Source organism: Passer domesticus, chromosome 2 (assembly GCF_036417665.1).
Source record: "Passer domesticus isolate bPasDom1 chromosome 2, bPasDom1.hap1, whole genome shotgun sequence".
NCBI lineage: Eukaryota > Metazoa > Chordata > Aves > Passeriformes > Passeridae > Passer > Passer domesticus.
The window spans coordinates 7,894,953-7,915,401 of NC_087475.1; the positions used below are offsets into that span (position 1 = coordinate 7,894,953).

At 43.6% G+C, this 20,449-nt stretch overlaps 1 protein-coding gene across 4 annotated transcripts; it reads right to left on the reverse strand.

Annotated features, from left to right (window-relative positions):
* Positions 1 to 12,686: 12,686 nt before the first annotated feature.
* Positions 12,687 to 19,633, reverse strand: NYX (nyctalopin). 4 transcript variants are annotated; one of them, XM_064407309.1, is made up of 4 exons: positions 19,462 to 19,633; positions 19,226 to 19,318; positions 18,969 to 19,044; positions 12,687 to 15,331 (listed from the first exon to the last, which is right to left on the reverse strand). In XM_064407309.1, the coding sequence occupies exons 3-4, from the start codon at positions 18,988 to 18,990 to the stop codon at positions 13,932 to 13,934; spliced, it is 1,422 nt and encodes a 473-aa protein (XP_064263379.1). In that variant the 5' UTR covers positions 18,991 to 19,044; positions 19,226 to 19,318; positions 19,462 to 19,633; the 3' UTR covers positions 12,687 to 13,931. The 4 variants fall into 4 exon arrangements, with proteins under 4 accessions (XP_064263379.1, XP_064263378.1, XP_064263377.1 ...); XM_064407308.1 differs by having other exon boundaries at positions 19,167 to 19,318; XM_064407307.1 differs by having other exon boundaries at positions 18,969 to 19,318.
* Between the last annotated feature and the right edge of the window lie 816 nt (positions 19,634 to 20,449).

Below are 20,449 nucleotides of genomic sequence, written 5' to 3' on the forward strand. Positions count from 1 at the left end.
CTCAGTGTCTCAGAGTGGTAAGATTATTGCATGGAAATGGTAGCCCAGTTTAGGCTCCTGGCCACTGCCAGCTGGACATTTCTTAATCTCATCACTAAACCCAAATTCTTCCATGTGTTTTAGCAGTGGTTTTCTTTTTATATGGTTTGGTCAAGAACAATGCTGTGCCACTCACCCCTGAAAGAAAACATCACTACCTACCTCAGAAACTTCATGAAGAAGGTTACTCAGTTGACTTTGAGAGCACAACAAAGAAGAAGAAATGTTGCAACCTGATGAACACTGGGGTGGTGTGTATTCTCCAAAAACTGGGTACTAGAGACACTAGGAAAATGTAAAGCACAGACTAACCAGTATTTGTTTCATTTTTATTCTTTTCTATAAGGAAATTATTTTCAGAGTGCTGTTACCTAAAGAAATACTTGGCAATGCTGCCAGAGCTTCCAGGGGTGCTTTGCAAATCTGCTTTGCAACCCTAGATGCAAAACAGGTCTGCCCCCATTCTCTTGCACTGCATATGGTATTCAACAATTTAATGAAGGCTGTTAGAGCTCAATTTCAGGCTTTAAAATACTTCATGGAAAAGGATTTTTGAAAACTACAGAAAAATATATCTATTTCCTGACTATTATAGTAAAGAGTTATCTGTTTTATAAGCTCAATTGACAGAGGATGAGCTAAAGCAGGCACCATAAAAAGTCTGCTTTTTTACGTGAAGCATATTCATTTCCTTAATAGACCTGTCTCTCAGACTAATTTCTTCTCTACCTTTAATGAGCTCAGAGATAGTCATAACTCTTACCAAGGAAACTGCTGCACATTATGTCAAATAGTCACATATAAATCAAAATATCTGCACAACAGGAAGCACGTCACTGACCAACAGAACAGAAGTAAATTCTGCATAATTGTGCCTTGTGTCTTCACCATGGGGACAAGTGCACAAGCTTAGGATAAAGGAGACTATTTTTACTAATGCTACACACAAAAAAAAAAAATACAAAGCCACTTCCCACATTTAAATGTTTGCAGTGCTTTGGGGTTTTTTTCTTGCTGATACCGATAGTTATTTCTACTTTTCTCCCCTTGAGTGATTTTTAACACTCTCCTGCTCTAATCCTGTGAAAGCTGGACTGAAGCAAGTACAAAAAGCTTCTTGACTCCTTACAATTTAGCCTCAGAGTTAAGCCTCTCTCAGACCTGTACATGAACAAATAATTAATTCTTACCTCAGAAATACATTTCTCAGTTAAGATTTTGGGCAGAAAGTTGATGGTTTCTCATGTAATCTTAAGCTTTCTAAGCAAAAATAGTGGGAGGGGGAATGTCTGTGCATTTCCATGCATCCTGCTGAATCTCTTAGCAGCAACCATGGGGCAATCAAAAACATTAAATCTGGCCACATCACTGTGTTCTTACTAAAATGTGTGTTGAGCCTACATTGGTGTTGTGGAAGATAACTGAACTAATAGCTGTATGCTTGAAAGAATTTGTGTTGATTATTAGCAAAGTAATACTTGCAAATTCTCCCTTAGCACCAGCCATAGCTGGTTTTAGTGTCTGCATAATGGAAACACCCATGAGGAAGGGTGGGATTGGCTTCTTTTTTAGTTTAGCCCATCTCAAAGCTGGAACATGAGTTTGTTTTTCTCCATTGTTGGCCATCCAGGTGGAGCCCTCAGCATTCTTCCAAGAATGTAAATAGATGCAAAACAGCAGAATTGCCTCATACTTGGGTCTGTCTTTGTTGCCACCTGCTTCCCCACACAGTTACACACTCTTCCAAACTTGATTTTAAGGTGCATTTTCCCACCAGTCAGAAAATGTTGTTTATCCCTCAGTATTACTTCGCTCAGTATCACTCAGTATCCTTCGCTTAAAAGGTCTCTGAAGGTTCATGTTCACCTCAAGCACAGGAAGCCCCCTGTGATCCATGGCACACACTGCAATGGTCTGGAATTCCAGTTTCCAGTAGGAAAAGATGTTCCTGCCCTCTAAGTCAAAGCTCTGAAAGGGCTGAAACCCAAGAGGAGCAAGATCTTACAATGACATTTCACTGCCAGCCTTCATAACTTAACCCAGGGCTGTTTTAACACGTGGACTGGGGAAAAAAATCAGGGAAGAGTTTTTGGTTGGAGCTGCCATGGGTTAAGACAGACATTGTGAAAGAAACAGAGCAGGCAAAGAAAGGCAGAAGAGAAAGGAGGACACAAAGAGCACTAATTGAGAAGGTGCCACTCTGAAAACCAAAGTGGAATTTACTGAAAAGGAAGGGGACAGAAATCAAGAATTCTGAAACTTTTATTTACTATCCAAATACAATTTCCTCCATGTATGATAAACCTCCTCCTGAAAACAAGAATCGTCCAGCATGGTTTTCAGAAAGTGCTTGGTTTGAATGGATGTTGCAGCCTGCAGAAAGGAAACACAAGGAAACACAGAATGACATTTTTCCTCCTCCTCTCAGCAGAGGACATGATGGGCACCAGGAGAAAAGGGCAGCTTGTGATCCCTCTTCAACAGGACGTGAAGAGACAGAAAGGTCTCGTGGTCTGTAGCTGTTCCCTCGGTGATGTGAGGGTGTGGGAATCCTTAAAATCTGATCCCAGACCCCGGGGTCACATTCAGGGATGCCTTCATGCAATGATCACTTGGTATTGAAGAGCAACGTGAATTAAAACCATACAAAAAGTTGGTGTGAGTTTGTGGTTATTTTGGATAGAGTTTTTTTGGTTTTTTGGGTTGTTGGGTGGGGTTTTTTTGTTTGTTTGTTTGTTTGTTTTTTGAGAAGCAAAGTATAAGAAGTATTACTGCCCTCTTTCAGAAAGCCACAAGCCAGCTAATGGAAACCTAAGCTGCTTGCTCAATCATTAGTGTCATTCATTGTTTCAATTCCATATCAATTGTATAGTTTTCTTATACTAAAGGCTTTATTGTGTTAGCTACTATTCATGGAATTCTTCCCAGTCACACAGTTTTTTTCTAACCACTAACATATTAGAGAAGTCAGGGTTGCAATTTATTTTAAATCCATTTCATATAACAAATTTTGAAGTTACTGCAATGGATTTAAATAACTTTATATGTAAACAAAATTAAAAATGGATGGGTCTATCAGGTTTCTGTTCACATTGGGAACTTAATCTCCACTAGCCTTTAACAGAAGCAGGAAATTGCCTTAAGGAAAAGAAAAAAAACTTAGATTAAAGAAAAGCATGCATATGGAAATCAATTATGTAGAAAGTTGAACTAATTGAATATTAAATTATCTCTTTTGGTTTCATTATAAAGCCTGTTTTGAGGCTTTTTAAGGAAAAAAGGTTATTTTGATTCATTATTTTTAATTATTTTACTGCAGATAACCAAGCCTGTTATCAACTAGCTGATCTTGCCTTATTTTTCCTTTTTCAGATTTTCTTCAGATGTTGGGTCTACCATACTTAGTTTTTAATTCGTGCATTAGGTAATTCTGAACAATAAAAGAGTATTTTGAGACCCACAGCAGAAGGCAAGAGTTCACATGTAACAGAGTCAGTTTCCCAGAGAATTTGTGCAAGCTCTGTCCCTGGAGGTTTTAAAAGACTCACATGGATAAAGTCCTGAGCAATCCAGCCTGATGTCAGAGCTGACCCTCCTTTAAACCTGAGACCTCCAAAAAACTCTTCCAACTGCATTATCCTATCGAAAAAAATCTGAAAAAATCAAAACTATTACTCAGCTCAGCCATGTTCATGTGAATCTTTGTGCCAACAAAACCACATAGATTCAAAAAAAGATATTTATTTGTGGGTCAAAAAGCATTTCAGTATTATTCTACTAACAACTGTAGCAGAGAAAATCCAGTTACTGGAATGGAAGATTCCAGGTAATGGAATTTGTCTCCATATTTGTTTATATTTCATATATACAGGCAACTTCAATTATTCATATTTAGATTATGTCATTATGCTGCCACAAGTCAAATAGAGACTTGTTCAGCAGGTATTAAAATTTCACCCCAAAATTTTAAAAAAATGCACAGCACTGCACTTCTTATACCAAAAATGACTAACTACAGTAAAAAATAAGAAATCCAAAACAAATCCACAAACACAGTAAAGCTCAGCAAGAAAGGTCTGCAAGGAGGGGGGAAAAGGCAAGAAGTTTGCCTTTGCAAAAAAAGATTTTAAAATATTTAAAGCCTTCATGTTAAATTTGGAATAGAAATTAAGATTGGGCAAATTGGAGAGAAAATAAAGATCTATTTTCAGTGAACATAATAATGAAATCAACCTAATAAAACACAAACTAAATTCACTTTTTTTTTAAATAGCTGCAGGTAGAAAAAGGAACTGGGAAGTTCTCAAAGTATAACAAAGCATCTTTGATGCTAGTAAATAATTGCATCAGGTACTTTGTAAATTACACAGAATCAGAATCATTAATGTTAGAAGAGACCCCTAAGAACATTGAGTCCAAACTTGGACATCATTATATGAAATAAACCTTTGCTCTAAGTGCCACATCCAGTCATTCCTTGAGCACCTCCAGGGATGGTGACTCTGCCACTTCCCTGGGCAGCCAGTCCCAATGCTGAACCATCCCTTCAGTGAAGGAATTGCTCCTGAACCTTGGTGCAGCTTGACCTCCTTTTAAAAATAAAATTAACAGCAGCTTTGCTGCTGGCTGCTCTCTTTTGGTCTGGCCAAGCCATGTATGTTGCTGGTTTTTTCAAAAGTTGTGTATGTTATGGCCTGCTCTTTTGTTTTTAATATCCAAAAAAAATGTTTTATTTGCTATGAAAAACCTCTTTAAAAAAAAAAAACAAACTAGGATACTGAATTACATAAAAGTGTTTGCAGGTGGAATGCCTAGCATTAGCCAGTTACTTTTCCCATACAGAAAAATAGTTTGTTCCTGGCATTAATAGGAATATTAACTGTGTTTAAAAGGCAGAAAGGGAATGGTAAAATATATGTTACATATGCTCATTTTTTCAGTAGACTTCCAATATATTTATAGTTTTCAAGATTCCTAATCTTACTGTGAAAAAAATGAACGTTCTGAGCAGGTACCAAGCAATTTTAACTAACCCTGCTTGCAGGTAGGTCAGATTTTAGAACCTGACATGACAACAGCTCCAGGTGTTTCCTTGGTGAGTTGCAGCTCCACGTTAGAGCAATTCAGGGCTACCAACCTAAACATGCCCCAGTTTGCCCTGGGAGACAGGCAACCCATGATGAGCATGTTTAGGGAAATTCTTAGCTGGAAAGATCAAGCATCTGCAGCATGTGCATAAAACCTTTAGAAGGTTTACCTGAATTCCTTAAAGAAAACACTTTAGAGAAAAGTTCTGAAGACAATTCAAGTGCCCACAGTTGTGAAAACCCTGCTGCAGCTACCATTGCTTGAACCAAGGGCGTTGTACTAGATGATATTAAGATCTGATTTCTGACCTAAATCACTCTGTAATCAAAACTGGAATTATGAATTGGAAGTATTTTAATTGGAATTAAAATTTATTTAAAAGTGAGTAAAAACTGCTCCTTTTTGTCAAGGGTGAAAGTCGTTTGTGGAAGTGGGCTAATCCACTACATGAATTTTCAGATGGCTTCAACACAATTGTTTGCTTTGCCTCTCTACAACAACAGTTTCCTGAGAGGAGTTCAGAGCAAGGGGATGAAATTACAGAAGCACTCATCTCTTAACTTACATAACTGTGGAGTGAGAGGTGGATGAATTGTTGTGTAGAGTATTTCATTATTTCATTAATAAGCAGTAAATATTACAGGTTACAGCAATGTTACAGCACATACTACAGAACGCTGAAGAATCCACCCCAGGCTTATGCAGAAATTAAGTTTTTTTAACTCAGTCATTTTTCACTAAATTCAACAATTTCAATGTCTAAACTTGTCCTTACTCTGCCTTACAGCCATTTTTTTTTACTGGGATGGATGAAAAGAAAGCAACAAATCTGTGTCAAAACAACAACCCAGTGAAGATTATTGAATTATAAATCAGTAAAGATTTATGAAGTTTCCCCATAGGTGAAAGAAGATAAATCCCACAAGGTTGTTTTCTGTTTATTATGAAAACTTTCAAAACTTTTTTTTTCATTTATTTTTAGGGGGAAAATTGCAGACAAGTAAACTTTATAATGGATAAAAAAGATTTGTCTCTGAAATGTACAAGTTACTGATCATGACAACCCTCCTAAAGTAAAATATTCTGGTTCTCCACTCATCAAAATAAGCATTGCAGTAAAGGCTCTTGGGTATTTCCCAAGTGTTAGGAAAGGAAGAGGAGAAAGATCCTTCTTCCAGGAAAATACCTTGTTGATTTGAGCAGCTGCTCCTGCCCAGGGCAGCCTCCAAGGAATTTCAGTGCCAGCCATTTGAGGGTTCCACTCTGCCAACATCATCTTGTCACAATTTGTGATATTAAATTAGCAAGATTTCAGGTAGAAAATAAAATGTTTCAACTGTCCCATGGGCTGCTGGGCTCAATGTTAACCCTTTGGCTGTAGTTTGTGATATTAAGCCTCTGAGGGCAAAGGAAAAACTCAAAATAATTCAAGAATCTTTGACTTTCTGTCTTGACATGTACTTTTATTAATATGTTTTTAACATGTTTATCTGGTTTGATCATTAAAACAGCTAAAGAGTGAGAGATCACTGGGGGTGTCACTATCTACTTCCCCATTCCTGCCTGTCCCAGCTGGGCTGCAGCTGGGTTCTTCTGCAGGCTCTGGGGCTGCCTGGGGTTCACATGGCCAGTCTCACACTAAAAATGACCTTTTAGGATCCACAAAGTGATGAAATCCTCCCTGCCTGGGTCTCACAGACTCAGTCCTGGCTGTGTGCAGTAATGAGCCTTGAGGGAAGGGTGACACTGCTGATAGTTCAGCTGTCAGGGTTTTTATCTCTTGTCACTTGAAAATTGCTGAACTTCACTCCTCATGCTCACTTCAGGAGTTCATACCCAGCCCAATTTGGATTTTTAAGGTACCTGCCAATAAAAATGAAACAGTAGGATTGAATGAACTGGTAGAAAAGTGTCTACTCAGAAAATAAAAAGGAAAAGGCTCAGAAACAGAGCAGCAGATGTGGAACCTGCTGTGCAGGACAGGGTAAGTCCCTTCACCTCTTCCTGCACTTCCCTCCTGCGTTGTCACCTGTGATCAGGATGTACTGGGGACATGACACCACGTGTTTTAGAGTCAAGCCAAGGTAAGGCTGCAAGGTGCCAACAATCCCAGAGGTGAGGCTGAGCAGGAACTGCAGGCAGGGTCCATGTGAGGTAACTCGGGGCTTCATCAGAGATTTTACCCCATCACAGTAACTTTGGGATTCAAATCTGCATTTCAGTGGGTGGTGGATGCATCCACTGCCCCCAAAGCAGGCAGGTTTACTGAAACACTAACACTTTCAATACTGAGCTGCACAGGCAGCATCCTTGGAAGGTCTTCCAAATTAGTCCCTTCCAACTCAGAATATTCTGTGGTTCTGTGGCTCCAGTGGCCAAAGACAGAGAGATTAGAAATTCCCAGGGCTGGAAGATGGGAGCATAGATGTTCCCCAGGAGCACTTCACTGAGCCAAGGAAGCTGCCCACAGACCTTAAAATCCAGGACCTTGCAGTCTGTGGGATGGATGTAGATATCTTTTTTTTGTTTTGTTTATTTCTAGTTCACAGCTTTGGGGCATTGTTTTTCTAAACCTTGTTCTCCAGTGTGACACCACTTGCAACTCTCCTCCTGCTGACCTGCATCTGCCTCCTGTCTGGTTTGTTTCTTTTTTTCCAAAGTCTTTCTGACAAACACTTTTTTTAAGGGGAGACCTCCCTGTAGCCTTCCAGTACATAAAGGGGACCTACAAGAAAGATGGGGAGGGACTTTTTACAGGAGAATATGGTGATAGGACAAGGGGGAATGACTTTAAACTGCAAGAGGGGAGGGTTAGATTAGGTATAAGGAAGGAATTCTTTACTGTGAGAGTGGTGAGGCACTGGCACAGGTTGCCCAAGGAAGTTGGGAATGCCCAATCCCTGGAAATGTTCAGGGCCAGATTGGTTGAGACTTTGAGCAACCTGACCTAGGTGATTTCTAAGATCCCTTCCAATCCAAGCCATTCTATCATTCAGTGATTTGTCCCATTTTAGTGATTTAATGAAAAAAATTTCCTCTCAAAAAGGTAGGCTCTGTATCCTTGAGAGCTACATGGCGATTTTTATTCCTTTGTGTTGGCATAAATGCCTCCTGTGCTCTCTTAACCTTAGGCCAAGGGGTGTCCTGGGCTGGTCCTTAGGTGTCACAGATCCACAGGTGAGACTTGGTCATAAAGGTTGGCAGCATCACTGGAGGAGCCACCACAGACAGATGAGGACTGAGGCAAGAACACAGAAACCCAGCCCTACTCTTAGGAAAAGAGAAAAGCTCTATGAATCAAAATCAACTTCACATCCTCAGGGGTTCCTCTGGTGAAGGTCATTGTGCCCTGTGGCACAGAGCAGAGATGTCTCACCCATCCCTAGAATTTGTGGTCATTTGTGTCCCACACTGCCCATGATCCACGCAGCACTGGATATCTGGCTTGCTCACAGGTGCTTTCAACAGAGACAAAGGGATCTTTGTAGGACCAGCTTTGTCTGACTGCAAGTTTATCATTTATTTCTGTGCTTTGCCCTCTGGCTCTGTACCAGTCTCATGCATCAGGAAAGTGCCTGTCCACTTAGAGTCTGATGTATTTCTTATTGTCACAGCACACTGACACATAATCATTCAGCACTCTGAGGAATTGCTGCTGCCAATTCCATCCCAGTTTAGGTGGGCACAGCTGGTTGTCCTTTGTTACTGATTTATCACATTTGCCCACCCTGGCACTGTGCACTCAGCCTTGTTCTCATCACCAAAAGCCCAGAAGTAAAACCACTTCTATTTTTACACACATTTTTACACGTGGCTGCATGCCACAGTTTGTTGTGAGCCCAGCACATCCTCCTCTCACCAGGGGCTCAGTGCTTACTTGTTTGTCCCCTGATCTGGCCCCACAAAGCCCAAGAACTCCCTAAGCCTCTTCCCAATATCCTTGTGCCTGTGGGGCTGCCCTCAGTCTAAGCAAATTGAGCACCAGCCTTCCCATTTAGCTCGTCCCACTTTCAGATATAACAACAGCATTTTATTCCAGTTATTCCCAGTTTATGACCCACTTATGGCCCAACCTGACTTACAAAATATTAGGGGAAATAATAGGGAACGTAAACATTTAAAAAAAAAAAAAAGAGGGCAGGGTTGAGTGCTGGTTTCACCTGGGCCATTGCAGTGGCCCAGCTTCAATCACTGGAGCAGCACAGTGAGGGCACAGGCAAGTCCTGGCCTGGAGCAGAAACAAGCAGGAGAGGAAAGGAGGAGTGGAAAGGAGGGTGTGGAACACAAGGGGAGGCAGAACAAGCCTCATTGCAAACTTCCAGCCACGTCAAGAAGCTTCTGACACAGGACAAAACCCACTGAACAAGAACAAAGTGAAATCAGCTGTTAATCCAAATGGCAAATACATAGAAAATGCATGAAGAGCAAACCATCAGGTGTGTACAGAAAAACGAATGGTAGTTTTAGGTCTTTTTGAAATGCCTCAGTATTTTTCATTGAGAATATAAGGTTTATGATGTGCAAGTTAAGAATTAACTCTAAAACAGTCCTTTAAAAGACATGAAGAAGGAAGTACAAAAAAAATCAAAGGATGTGGTGAAGATCAAAGTTGAAAAGAACTGCAGAAGAAATTGACTTCTCCCATTCAAGGCTAAAACTAACCATAGAGCACAAGATCAGACTGGTTCAAGTAACCACAGGGTCAATAAAATCAGGCTTTGGGTGAGAGGCATAGATAATTCTCTGTCCAGAAATATCTATTTTCTGTATTCATCTTTATATTGGAGTTTAAACTACCAGCCTTGCCCCATGACAAATGGAACTTTGGTGCTGATCTTGCACATGTTTAGGTTTATGTTTTAAATATTAGCTATATGTTTTTCTTTGAAGTAATACTTGTGATACCTTTTTTTTTTAAATTATAATTTCTGGTCTTTATTCCATGGTTAGCATTTTCTTTAAAGTTCTTTTAAAACTGCTTTGAAGGCTATTGCAGCAGATCCTTCAAAGTCCATTGATCTCTTTCAGATTTGGGTGGGGGAAGAGGAAGGATCAGTATTTTTAGTGTTTCTGCAGCAATCCCATACCTTGATTCTGCAAAAGCAGACTTTTACAAGCACTGTTTTCTCACCCCAACCAGCCTTGACTTCTGAAGCTCACACTGGAGCAGGAGTGACCATGACAGGCTATTTTCTTGCAAAGCTTAATATCCTCCAGAGCAGGCACACCAAGTTTCTGGATCTTAACTCAGTTGATTTGGTTCCTCTTGAATTTGTGACCACAGAAATTATCAAAGTAAAACCCAACAAATTAAGTTTTTAATTTTTTGAAAAGCTATCAGCCAGATGTTGTGAAGACAAGAATTAGCCCTTGAAAAGTGGCCATGAAGTTCCTGAGCCTTGGCTGGCCAGCAGCTGTCAGTCTCAGACAGCAGCTGCTGCCTCTCTAGCAAAGGACAGCGATTCCTCATGTCTTGCATATCATGTTTCTCTCCAAAGCAGAAAAATATGATAATCCACAAGAGAAGCAAAACAGCCAATAGCTTCATTTCACAGGGGGTTACTGGCAATAGCTGCACATTTAAAGAAAATAGAGGGGACATAAATGTGTTCATGTTAAAACACTGAGTATGAACCTAGGGGGGCAACATAGCAACAGAATTCTGAGACTCAGAGGTTATATCCAAAAATGAAATTGTTTGTTTCCTCTATTTACGTTGACAACTTCTCCCCTCTGCTCCAACAGTAACTCTTGTGAAGCATGAAACCCAGCTGCACCAGTGCAGAGCAGTGCAGTGCCACCAGGTACCACACATTAAAACAAATTGCCTTCTCCCAGACCTCAGGTGCCTGGGAGCACCAGCTCTCTGAATAATCTTCAGTCAGAAGATTATTGTATCCTAATACAATAGTGTATCCTAACTCCAGGCAGCTCACATCCCTTCCCACTGCTTCAAATAAAATCTCAGCACCTCATGCTGAGGGCAGGGCTGGGAGCATCACTTTGCTGAAAAATGTTTGCAGTTATTCCAAACAGACAAAGGTTTGGCCTCTTTGGAGGTGTCCCAGTCCAGAGACAGATTTTGAAAACAGCATTGATTTGTGAAGGGGCTCTGAGCCATGGACTTGTAACCAACAGCTGGTTCAGGTTTATCAGCTGAAGCACAATTTTGCTGAGAGAGTCTGGTCCAAGAAAATAAAGAAAAAATCCAAACTATTTATCCAACAAAATGTAATTATGCGCTGTCACCTGCCTGAGTAATCAGAGAAACAAGCCATTTGCTAAGAGTTTAGGAACAAGGATCATGCAAGAATGAAGCAAGCAGTTCTAGTGTCTCCTCAAGGAATGAGCAACACAGAGGAGAGGAGAAAAGCACGCACAGGCTCACAGACCTTTCCCAATCCACTTGGAGTGCCATGTGCCAGCTGCTCTGTGCCACTGGCAACACACATGGCGGATCTCTCAGCTCAGAGCAGGATTTCAGAGCAGGAGAGCATGGAGTCTGCCCCGGTTCCTGCAGGGAAGATGAAGACATTACACCCAGCACAGTGTCAGCCAGCACTCTCCAGGCTGTGTCAGAGCAGCACAGGAAAAGCTCTCTGGGCCAGGCAGGTGTTTGAACACAAGAGACATTTAAACCATCTACCCCAAGGTCAGTGTCCCTGCTGTCACACAGCTGAGTGCAACGTACAGCCCTCTTGCCCATCACCTGACAGCACAATCTATGCTAAAACCAACATTTTAAGACCCTTCACATTCAGATCTGCATCTTTGAAGCACTGATTAACTTGAAAGCCACTCAGCAATTGCACAGTAAGGTGATTTCAGCTTTAATGTGCCCCAGCACGGAAAATGAATATGTGGGTTATAAAAACAATTCACTCGTGAGGTGTCTGTACTTATAGGAAGTGAAATACAATCATTTGTGCCCTACATCTGTGCCAGGCCTATTGATAAACCTCCCCTGACAGGATGAAACAGTGCTCCTGTAAAGGCATCCTTAACCTAATATGCCTCTACAGCACCAGGCTGGACTAGGTTTGAAAAACAGCCTCTTATAATACTCAGATGAATTTAGCACTTAAGAAGATTAATGGATTCATAAATAGCCTGGAAATCCAAACTCATTGAATTTAGTTCACGGAACAGGTCAAATAGGCATTTATCAAACCATCTGGCATTTTGATTCCCTGGGGAAACTGTGGTCGAGCTACAGATAACTGAGAAGCCATTGCAGGCTTGGTTTTCCCTGGACTCAGCTTTCCTCTGGAAATCTCTGGCACTAATTAGAAAGCAGTGGATCTTTTTGGACAGAAGTGTATCTCTATATAGTCACTTATATTTTCAAGTGTTGCTGCTTAACACAAACATAAGCACAGTCAGGCTCTAAGTGAAAGTACTTATGTGGCAATAAATAGCTTGCCATTTGCTCTAGGCTATGAAAGGACACTCGTGCACCCATTTGAGTAGTCTACCAAAAAAAATCACCAGAGTTGTTCAAGGATCTCAAAAAAACTCCAAAACAGTTGAGCAGTTAATTTATTTTTGTGAGTAAAATATCAAATTATTTTATTAATATTCTTTGATACATAAAGCATAATTTTTCTGGTCATATTAGCAGCTGTTATTGATAAGTTCAAAGATAAAACACTTAAGATGTTGTATAAAAGAAAATTATCAATATGGCATAATATGAAAAACTACAAGATACATATTAGTGGTGGAAATACAAAATAATTCATAGGGCCTGGTTGCATTTGTCATCACCATGCACTGCCCCTGCTGCCATGCCATGAAATAATCTACAAATAAAAAAAAATATTCCTTGAAACAATATATTCACAGAAAAATTAAACACATTGAAATTATGGAATAAGTAGGATAAGTTTAAGTAGCTTTGCCTTAGAGAAGAATGTTTGGACAAACACGAGTCCATCTGGTTCTCCTGCACCAGAATCAGAACAACAGGGAGGAGAGAAAGGATCAAAATCCTGCCTGTGGTCACAGCAAAAATACCGTGCCCATCCCAGATCTGCCTGGGGCAGGTGCCCCCCCAGGCACTTTCCTTGTTTCCATGAGGCCTGTGCATGTTCTGTGGATGTCCCCATGAGGCCTGTACATGTTCCATGGATGTCCCCATGAGGCCTGCACATGTTCCCTGGATGTCTCCATGTTTGGATGTCTCCATGAGGCCTGTACATGTTCCCTGGATGTCTCCATGAGGCCTGTACATGTTCTCTGGATGTCTCCATGAGGCCTGTACATGTTTCCTGCTGCATTCCTGGATGTTGTCCAGGACTGCCCTGCTCCCTCCTGCCCCCACTGGTGAAAATCAGGAATAGTTTCCCGTTGTTCAGCAGCACCTGCTGTGGGTGTGGGTGTCTGTCAGGACATGAAGAGGGGCCCAGTTTTGCAGCCTCATCTTGCTCTCACGAAGCTGAGTCAGCATGGAACATCTTGCCCCCACAAGCTGGCCTGATGGGACAAACACCCCACAGACAGAGCCTTCTTCCCTCCTTTCCCAGCAGAACATCACACATCTCCAGGCACAATCATAGTGCTGCTCATCTCCCTGTGCACAGCCAGGAGGCTCTGGGACACCCACAGGGCAGGTTTGTCACCCAGAGTGGGACCCAGATTCACCAGCTCCCAGGGGAATCTGGAGCCAGATCCAACAAACCCAGCCTGGAAGAGTTTGGAGCCCGTTACGTATCAGAGGCCCACAATAAAACTTTTCTCTGATGACTAAGTAGGTGCAGGGTCTAAAGACTTGAGCAGAACCCCTGCTCCATCCAGCCCTTGGACTATTTGCACAGCAGAACAATCACTGTCAAAAGTGCTGGGAGGTACAAGGAAGAGGAGTCAGCCTCGGTTCTGTCCTCCCCCACACTGGAAGAAACCCCTTCAGTCTGTCCGTCCGGCTGCGTGCTGTTACTGTACACTTCAGTGGCATTTGCCACCTCTTCGGGAAGGCCCATCTGGAGCAAGAGTTTGGAGATAAGGCTGTTGAACTTGCTCTCTGTGGTGGACCAAGGCTCCTCGCTTGGTGTTGGCCGCTCGGCCGTGACGTTCAGCTCCTCCGGGTCGAGGCAGTAACCTTCGGGAGACCTCTCGAAGAGCACGTCCGTCAGATCAACGCCAGCCACGGAGGAGGGGGAGGCACACGGAATATCCCTGACCAGCCTGTAGTTCTCCATCCACTCCTTGAGCCACTCGATGCGGCAGTCGCACTCCCAGGGGTTGCGGAAGAGGTACAGCCGCCCCAGGAAGTACACGGGCTCGAACACGGAGAAGGGCAGCGTGGTCAGGTTGTTGCTGTTCAAGTGCAGGGCCACCAGGCTGGTGAGGTTCTCAAAAGCCCCTTCCTCGATGTAGCTGATCCTGTTGCGGTCCAGGTAGAGGAACTCCAGCTCCCCCAAGTCCCGGAACCAGGTGTTGGAAATGTTCCTGAGAAAATTCCCCCCCAAGTTCAGCATCTTCAGGCGCCTCAGGCCATCGAAGGAGTTTTCTGGAAGCTCAGTGATCAAGTTGTCATTCAGGTACAGGTACTCCATCCTCTGACAGCCCTGAAAAGCTCGCTCGTGGATGACATTTATCTTGTTGTCCTGCAGATTCAGGTATTTCAGCTTGGTCAGGCCCTGCAGGGAGTTATAGGCCACCGCTTCAATCCTATTTCTCTCCAGGTACACATGGGTCAAGTTCTCCATGCCCCTGATGGCGCCCGGGATCCTTCGGAAGTTGTTCTGGAAGCAGAACAGCTCCTGCAGAGCTGGCAGCTCGATGAAGATCCTGTCTGGGATGTTGAAGAGGTTGCAGTCGGCCAGGTCCAGCCTCACGAGGCGCCGCAGCGCGGTGAAGGTCCGCGTGTGGAGATAGCGAATGTACTCGTTGTGGGCCATCTTCAGCTCCGTCAGGCTGGGCAGCCCCTTGAACGCGCCCGGCGTGATGAAGGAGATGTTGTTGTGGTTGAGCGACAGGGATTTGAGGGAGGGCAGCGTCCCGAAGGCCCTCTCAGACAGGAACTTGATGCTGTTTTTATCCAGGTTGATGGAGGAGGCTTCGCAGGGGAACTCACTGGGGATCTGCCCCAGCCCGGCGCGGTCACAGAGCACGGAGCAGCTCCTCTCCGGGGTGCACACGCAGCTGGGAGGGCAGGAGCGCACGCAGGCCCACACCCCGTGCACCCGTGGGACCCAAAGGATCACTGCCACCCCCACAGAGGCAGGCCAGGAGAGAAAAGAATGCATCATTAGCAAATTAATTAGTCAGAGCAGTAAAAAGAAATTACACTCGCTTTTCCTCCCCTTTAGCCAAGCTGTCACCTGTACACCAGTGCTGACTGAAGAGCTCTTGTGTAAAATTCCTAAAAATCTTCTGGACTTTCTACACCTGCTGAGGATATATGTCACGTGGAACATAATCTCTGATTAATTCCTCTCCCCAGGATGGGGCTCACCTAGAATTCAGTATTTCTCAAGTGTCTCTTTTGGGCTCTCTCTGCTGCCTGATGGGGACATGGTTTGGCCAGGGAGAAAATGCATTGAAGCATTGAAGAAATGCAGCTGTGTGGGGTTACAGCATTCCTGGGTGTGGAAAAGGGGATGGCAGTATATCCTGAGTCTGACAATGGGCAGAGGAGATCAATTAATTGCCCAAAATGTGTCAAATTAATTTCCTTCCTTCCTTCCTTCCTTCCTTCCTTCCTTCCTTCCTTCCTTCCTTCCTTCCTTCCTTCCTTCCTTCCTTCCTTCCTTCCTTCCTTCCTTCCTTCCTTCCTTCCTTCCTTCCTTCCTTCCTTCCTTCCTTCCTTCCTTCCTTCCTTCCTTCCTTCCTTCCTTCCTTCCTTCCTTCCTTCCTTCCTTCCTTCCTTCCTTCCATTGTTTCTCCACCAGAGCCCTGAGCTGGTGCAGCACTGGAAGGGGAACTCTCAGCTCTCAAGGAGATTCAATGCAGTGTTTGAAAACACATTCCCACTGTGTACTGCTATGACAGCGTGAGTGAAAACAAACTGAGATATTGTTCAACTGCTGGCTTCATAACCTCATCATGGATGAGAAACTCTGCATCTCCAGCACAGTTTTTGCTGCTTTGCCAATTCTCAAAAGCCACCAGAGTGCCTTATGACGGGAGCAGCCACTCTGTCCTTTATCAGCCTGACATGGGAGGTGCAAGGCTGTTGTTTCCTCCCAGGTTAGTCCCATACACGTGGGTGAACAACAGGGAAGAGAAGAAGGCTCTTGGGAGAAATGAGAGAAGAGCAAAAAGGAGCAAAAGGACTGGGAGACATCAGCCTCCACAGACAGGGATTTTGCAGGGAAAAAACATTCAGTCAAAAAAAATCTGAAAACTGATTTTTTTTTTTTTTTCACTGCAAAATGCTTTTTCCCTCTGAAAGAGAGAAAAAATTAGGTCAGATATATGGAAGAAATTCTTTACAGTGAGGGTGGTGAGGCACTGGCACAGGGTACCCAGAGAAGCTGTGGATGCCCCAACCCTAGCAGTGCTCAAGGCCAGGCTGGATGAAGCTCTAAGAAACCTGATCTAGTGAAGGTGTCCCTGCTCATGGCAGGGGGCTTGGAATGAGATGATCTTTTAGGTCCCTTCCTTTCTCTGAATCCATGAATATAAACTCATTAGAGAGGAAGAACTGAAGGCAGTTTTCCTAATTGCTCTCCCAGACACATCCTTCCTTCTCCTCCACAAAATGAGCAGCCCACCAGCTGTAGTCATAAGCACAAAATGGTGCTATTGCTGCTGCAAAATGGTTTTCTGCTGCAGTTTATTAACTCCCATGCAAACATAACCCTTTTCTTCTTTTTTTTTCAGCAAAACATGAGATACCAACAGCTTTACCAACAGCCACCTCTGTTATTGTGCTGCTGGGATCGGGGGGGTTCCTCCATACTCCTGCTGAGTGTCCAGAGGGGGAAGCTCCCAGCAGCTGGGCTGCCTCTCCCTGTGGTTTGCAGCACAGGGATTGCCCTCTACAGCAGTATTCCCATGGGCATTTTTAATAAAACAGACTGTGAGCTGATATGCCAAGAAGCATCAGCTTCAGCAAGCATCAAGTTTTATTTTTGCAGTCCTTAAGGCTTTAACGTACAGGACAAAAGACAGTTTGGGCCACGATTGCTCTGCCTTTCCTCCATCCTTTCTAAAGACAGCATGCACGGGGCTGTATTTAGGAGTTTACACTCCCTGTGTTAAAGAGGCTTGCAAAACCAGCTGTTGGGCAAGGCCCTGCTGAAGGGCATCAACCCAGGAGCTGCCCTGGAGCCTGGGTCTGTTCAAACCATTCTGGTTATTGCATGTAGGAAAGGTATTTGAATACACAGAGAGCACGACAAAAGGATGAGCTGTGGCCTCTTCATCAAAATTCAGGTCTCATCATGCCTGGGCACACTATTGTGACTGGAGAATTAGCAAAACAACATCACTTCAAGGATAAATGATAGTGAAGGACTCTGGGAGGTGGAAAGGATTTTAGACAGGTTGTCATTTTGTTTGTCTGCTCTTCCTCTTTTTCCCATGCCCTTATCTAACAGCCACAGCTAAAGGAAAGTCCCCTTCAATCCTCCTGACAACAGCTGGAGTTTAAGGTCGAGAAGAGGAACAATAAGCTGGTCTCAGATTGCTCATTCTTTGTGCAGCCTGCCCAGGGGCTGCCTCGTTTGCTCCCCTCTGCACCAGTCCACCCTCTGCATGCCAACAGGGGCATATGTTGTTTTTGTTAGGCAGTTACATAAACTGAGGGCCAGACAGATTAAGGATTTGCCTGTTCCCAAATGTCTGACTGCAGGTGGTTGTCTGGAAAACGATGGATGCAAGGGCTGCTGCTGGTAGGAAGCCTTGTGTGGGTTCAGGGTGACATCCAGAGGGGCATTTGTGCATAGGCTGTCCCATAGGCGAGGCTGTCCTGAGCAAGGTCCATGTTTAGCTCCAGCTGCCCAAGCTCAGTCACATCCCTGGCCTTCAGAACAGACCTCTACCCACTGCTGTGCCCATGGTGGGCAGTGTAGGAATGAGCCTGCTGATAACCAGATCCCCTCCTTCCCCCCTGCTTCTCCTCTAAGCATTCAATAAAGGAAATGTCTGCCCCAAGCCATATCCAGCCTGTTTTCCATATACACAAGTGCCAAATCTGGGTCTTCTGCTTGTGGCATTTCATAGCAGGCTTCTGAGATCTCTATTTACAAGTGCATCTTTGCAATGTGTGGGACATGGACAGCAAGAGTGTGAGGACCATCTAATGAGAAAAATGGACCTCAGAGAAACCCCTCAGCAATGCAGCCTTTGTTGGGAAATTTCCCCTCTTTCTCCTGGCAAGAAATTTGGGAAAAATCTTCCAGTGAACCATACTAAACCCTTGGAGAGCTGTTGCTCAGGGAAAAAGAGATCAGCTCTTCCCCATTGGTGAGATCTCCTCTGATTAATATAGCCTGAAACATTCCCATCTTTCCCACCTCACTCCTTCCCCTTCTCTAAAAAAGAGCAGGACTGGAAGCTTTCAGCCCCTCAGTGACACATTTAGACACTCAAATGAGACGTGTGTTTGAACAAAAGGGTGAAATAGAGCAGTAAGGTCTAAAACATTTGTGACATTAAAGAATTTAAAAAATTCCTCCCATGGATGATATCTTTTGCTCTTTTAAATACTACAGTAACTCAGTATTTGTAAGAAAAGAGTGAGAGACCAAAGGAAAAGAAACAAAAAAGAAAGGTTGCAGATTCTTAAGAAGGGTAAAGACACAATGATTGTAATAATTGAATATTTCGCCACCACCTTTCAAAATGGTCTGTCTAATCCACTACTGGATAATGCAGAATAAGGGTATACTCACCATTTAGAACGATGGCAAACATTACCTTGATTATTCTCTAGTGGCATTTCAGGTCTGGCAAGCAAACTTAAGGGATCTGAAAGCACACAGGAAGAATAGAGATGGGTTTCATCCTCTCTCATTTCCCTGCATCATTTTTCCGCAAAAAGATTTATGTTTAGACAGAAAGATGAAGGAAAATGCTCTTCTCTCACACACTTTCAAACTGAAGAAGTCCCCAGCACCTTCCTGGTGAGTATCTTCCTTCCACCACTGACCTTCTCAGGGAATCCTGCAGCTTTGTGCCACTGCTTTTCAGGAGCTCATCTGCGTCCTTCCCACGAGCCATGCCAAAGGCAGATTCCTCTCATCTGAGGTGGGAAAGGATCACCAACAGTAAGGGACTGGCTCTATCCCCAGGAAATAGGTGCTGGTACAGAGGAGTGTATCCAGCTTAGCATCAAAGAGTGGAAACCAAAATTCCCAACAGAAATCATCCGGATGTGTTGCTTACCTGGCCAGGCAGTGGCTGTGTCCTCCCTCCTGCTGATGAGGCTGCCCTTAGCCATACCAGTCAGTCTCTGAAAAGTTGGCATTTTTTTCTCACAAGCTATCATTTAATGGCAGGAAAATCCTCTGTATCAGAGGAGGATTAGCGGAGATGGAAGAATGTGTCTGTCCTCTAAAGCTCCCAAAGCGAAACGGGGATTGCAGACGAACCAAACGGATGCTTTCTCCCCTCTGCCAACCTGCTCTCCCCCCACCATTAAAAAAAAAAATACAGTCCAGAATTGGACTGCTGCCACTCAAACAGTATTGCTGAAAGTCATTACTCTGCTCCCCATTATGTAATGGCAGAAGAGGTGGGAGAGTGCTGCCTAAATGGAATTAAATTTGGGGGCAATCACAGGCTTATGGCTTGCCTGCACTGAGCTCTCCAAACAGACACAGCTTGAGACTCTCAACCCCCATGCACATTTTCCCAGCCCCAGCGTGGCTCATACACTACTAACAGGGTGCCAGTGGGCTTTGCTTCACAGGAATTGCTCCTGATGGACAGGGAGACACCAACAGCACGGGAAAAAGGGTCAGCAAACACAGGGAACTTGCACTGTGTGTATGGCCTTGACAATAATAAATTTGGGCCTGTCTATGAGTGTGTTTTCCTTGTGATGCAGCAGCTGGTGCATGGAAATCATAAGGACAGCTTCTGTATGTGGTGATGTTTTAGCATTCAGGATGTGAATTGGAGTTTAAAGCCTTTTCTGACAGAATGATGATGGTTTCTTTGGAGAGTGGGGGCTGAATCAGTGAGTTATCTCAGCCTCCCATGCCTTAGGTAATTGCATTCACCGTGTCAGAGGGAAAAATAGCTCCACTCTTTATTTCCAAGTGAATTATTCTGCTTTATTTTTTTCCCCAGGAAATGTAACACCTGATGAATTTATGCTTGATGCAGCAAGAAAGATTCAGCCTGCTGCTGCACAGCTCCTCCTGCAAAT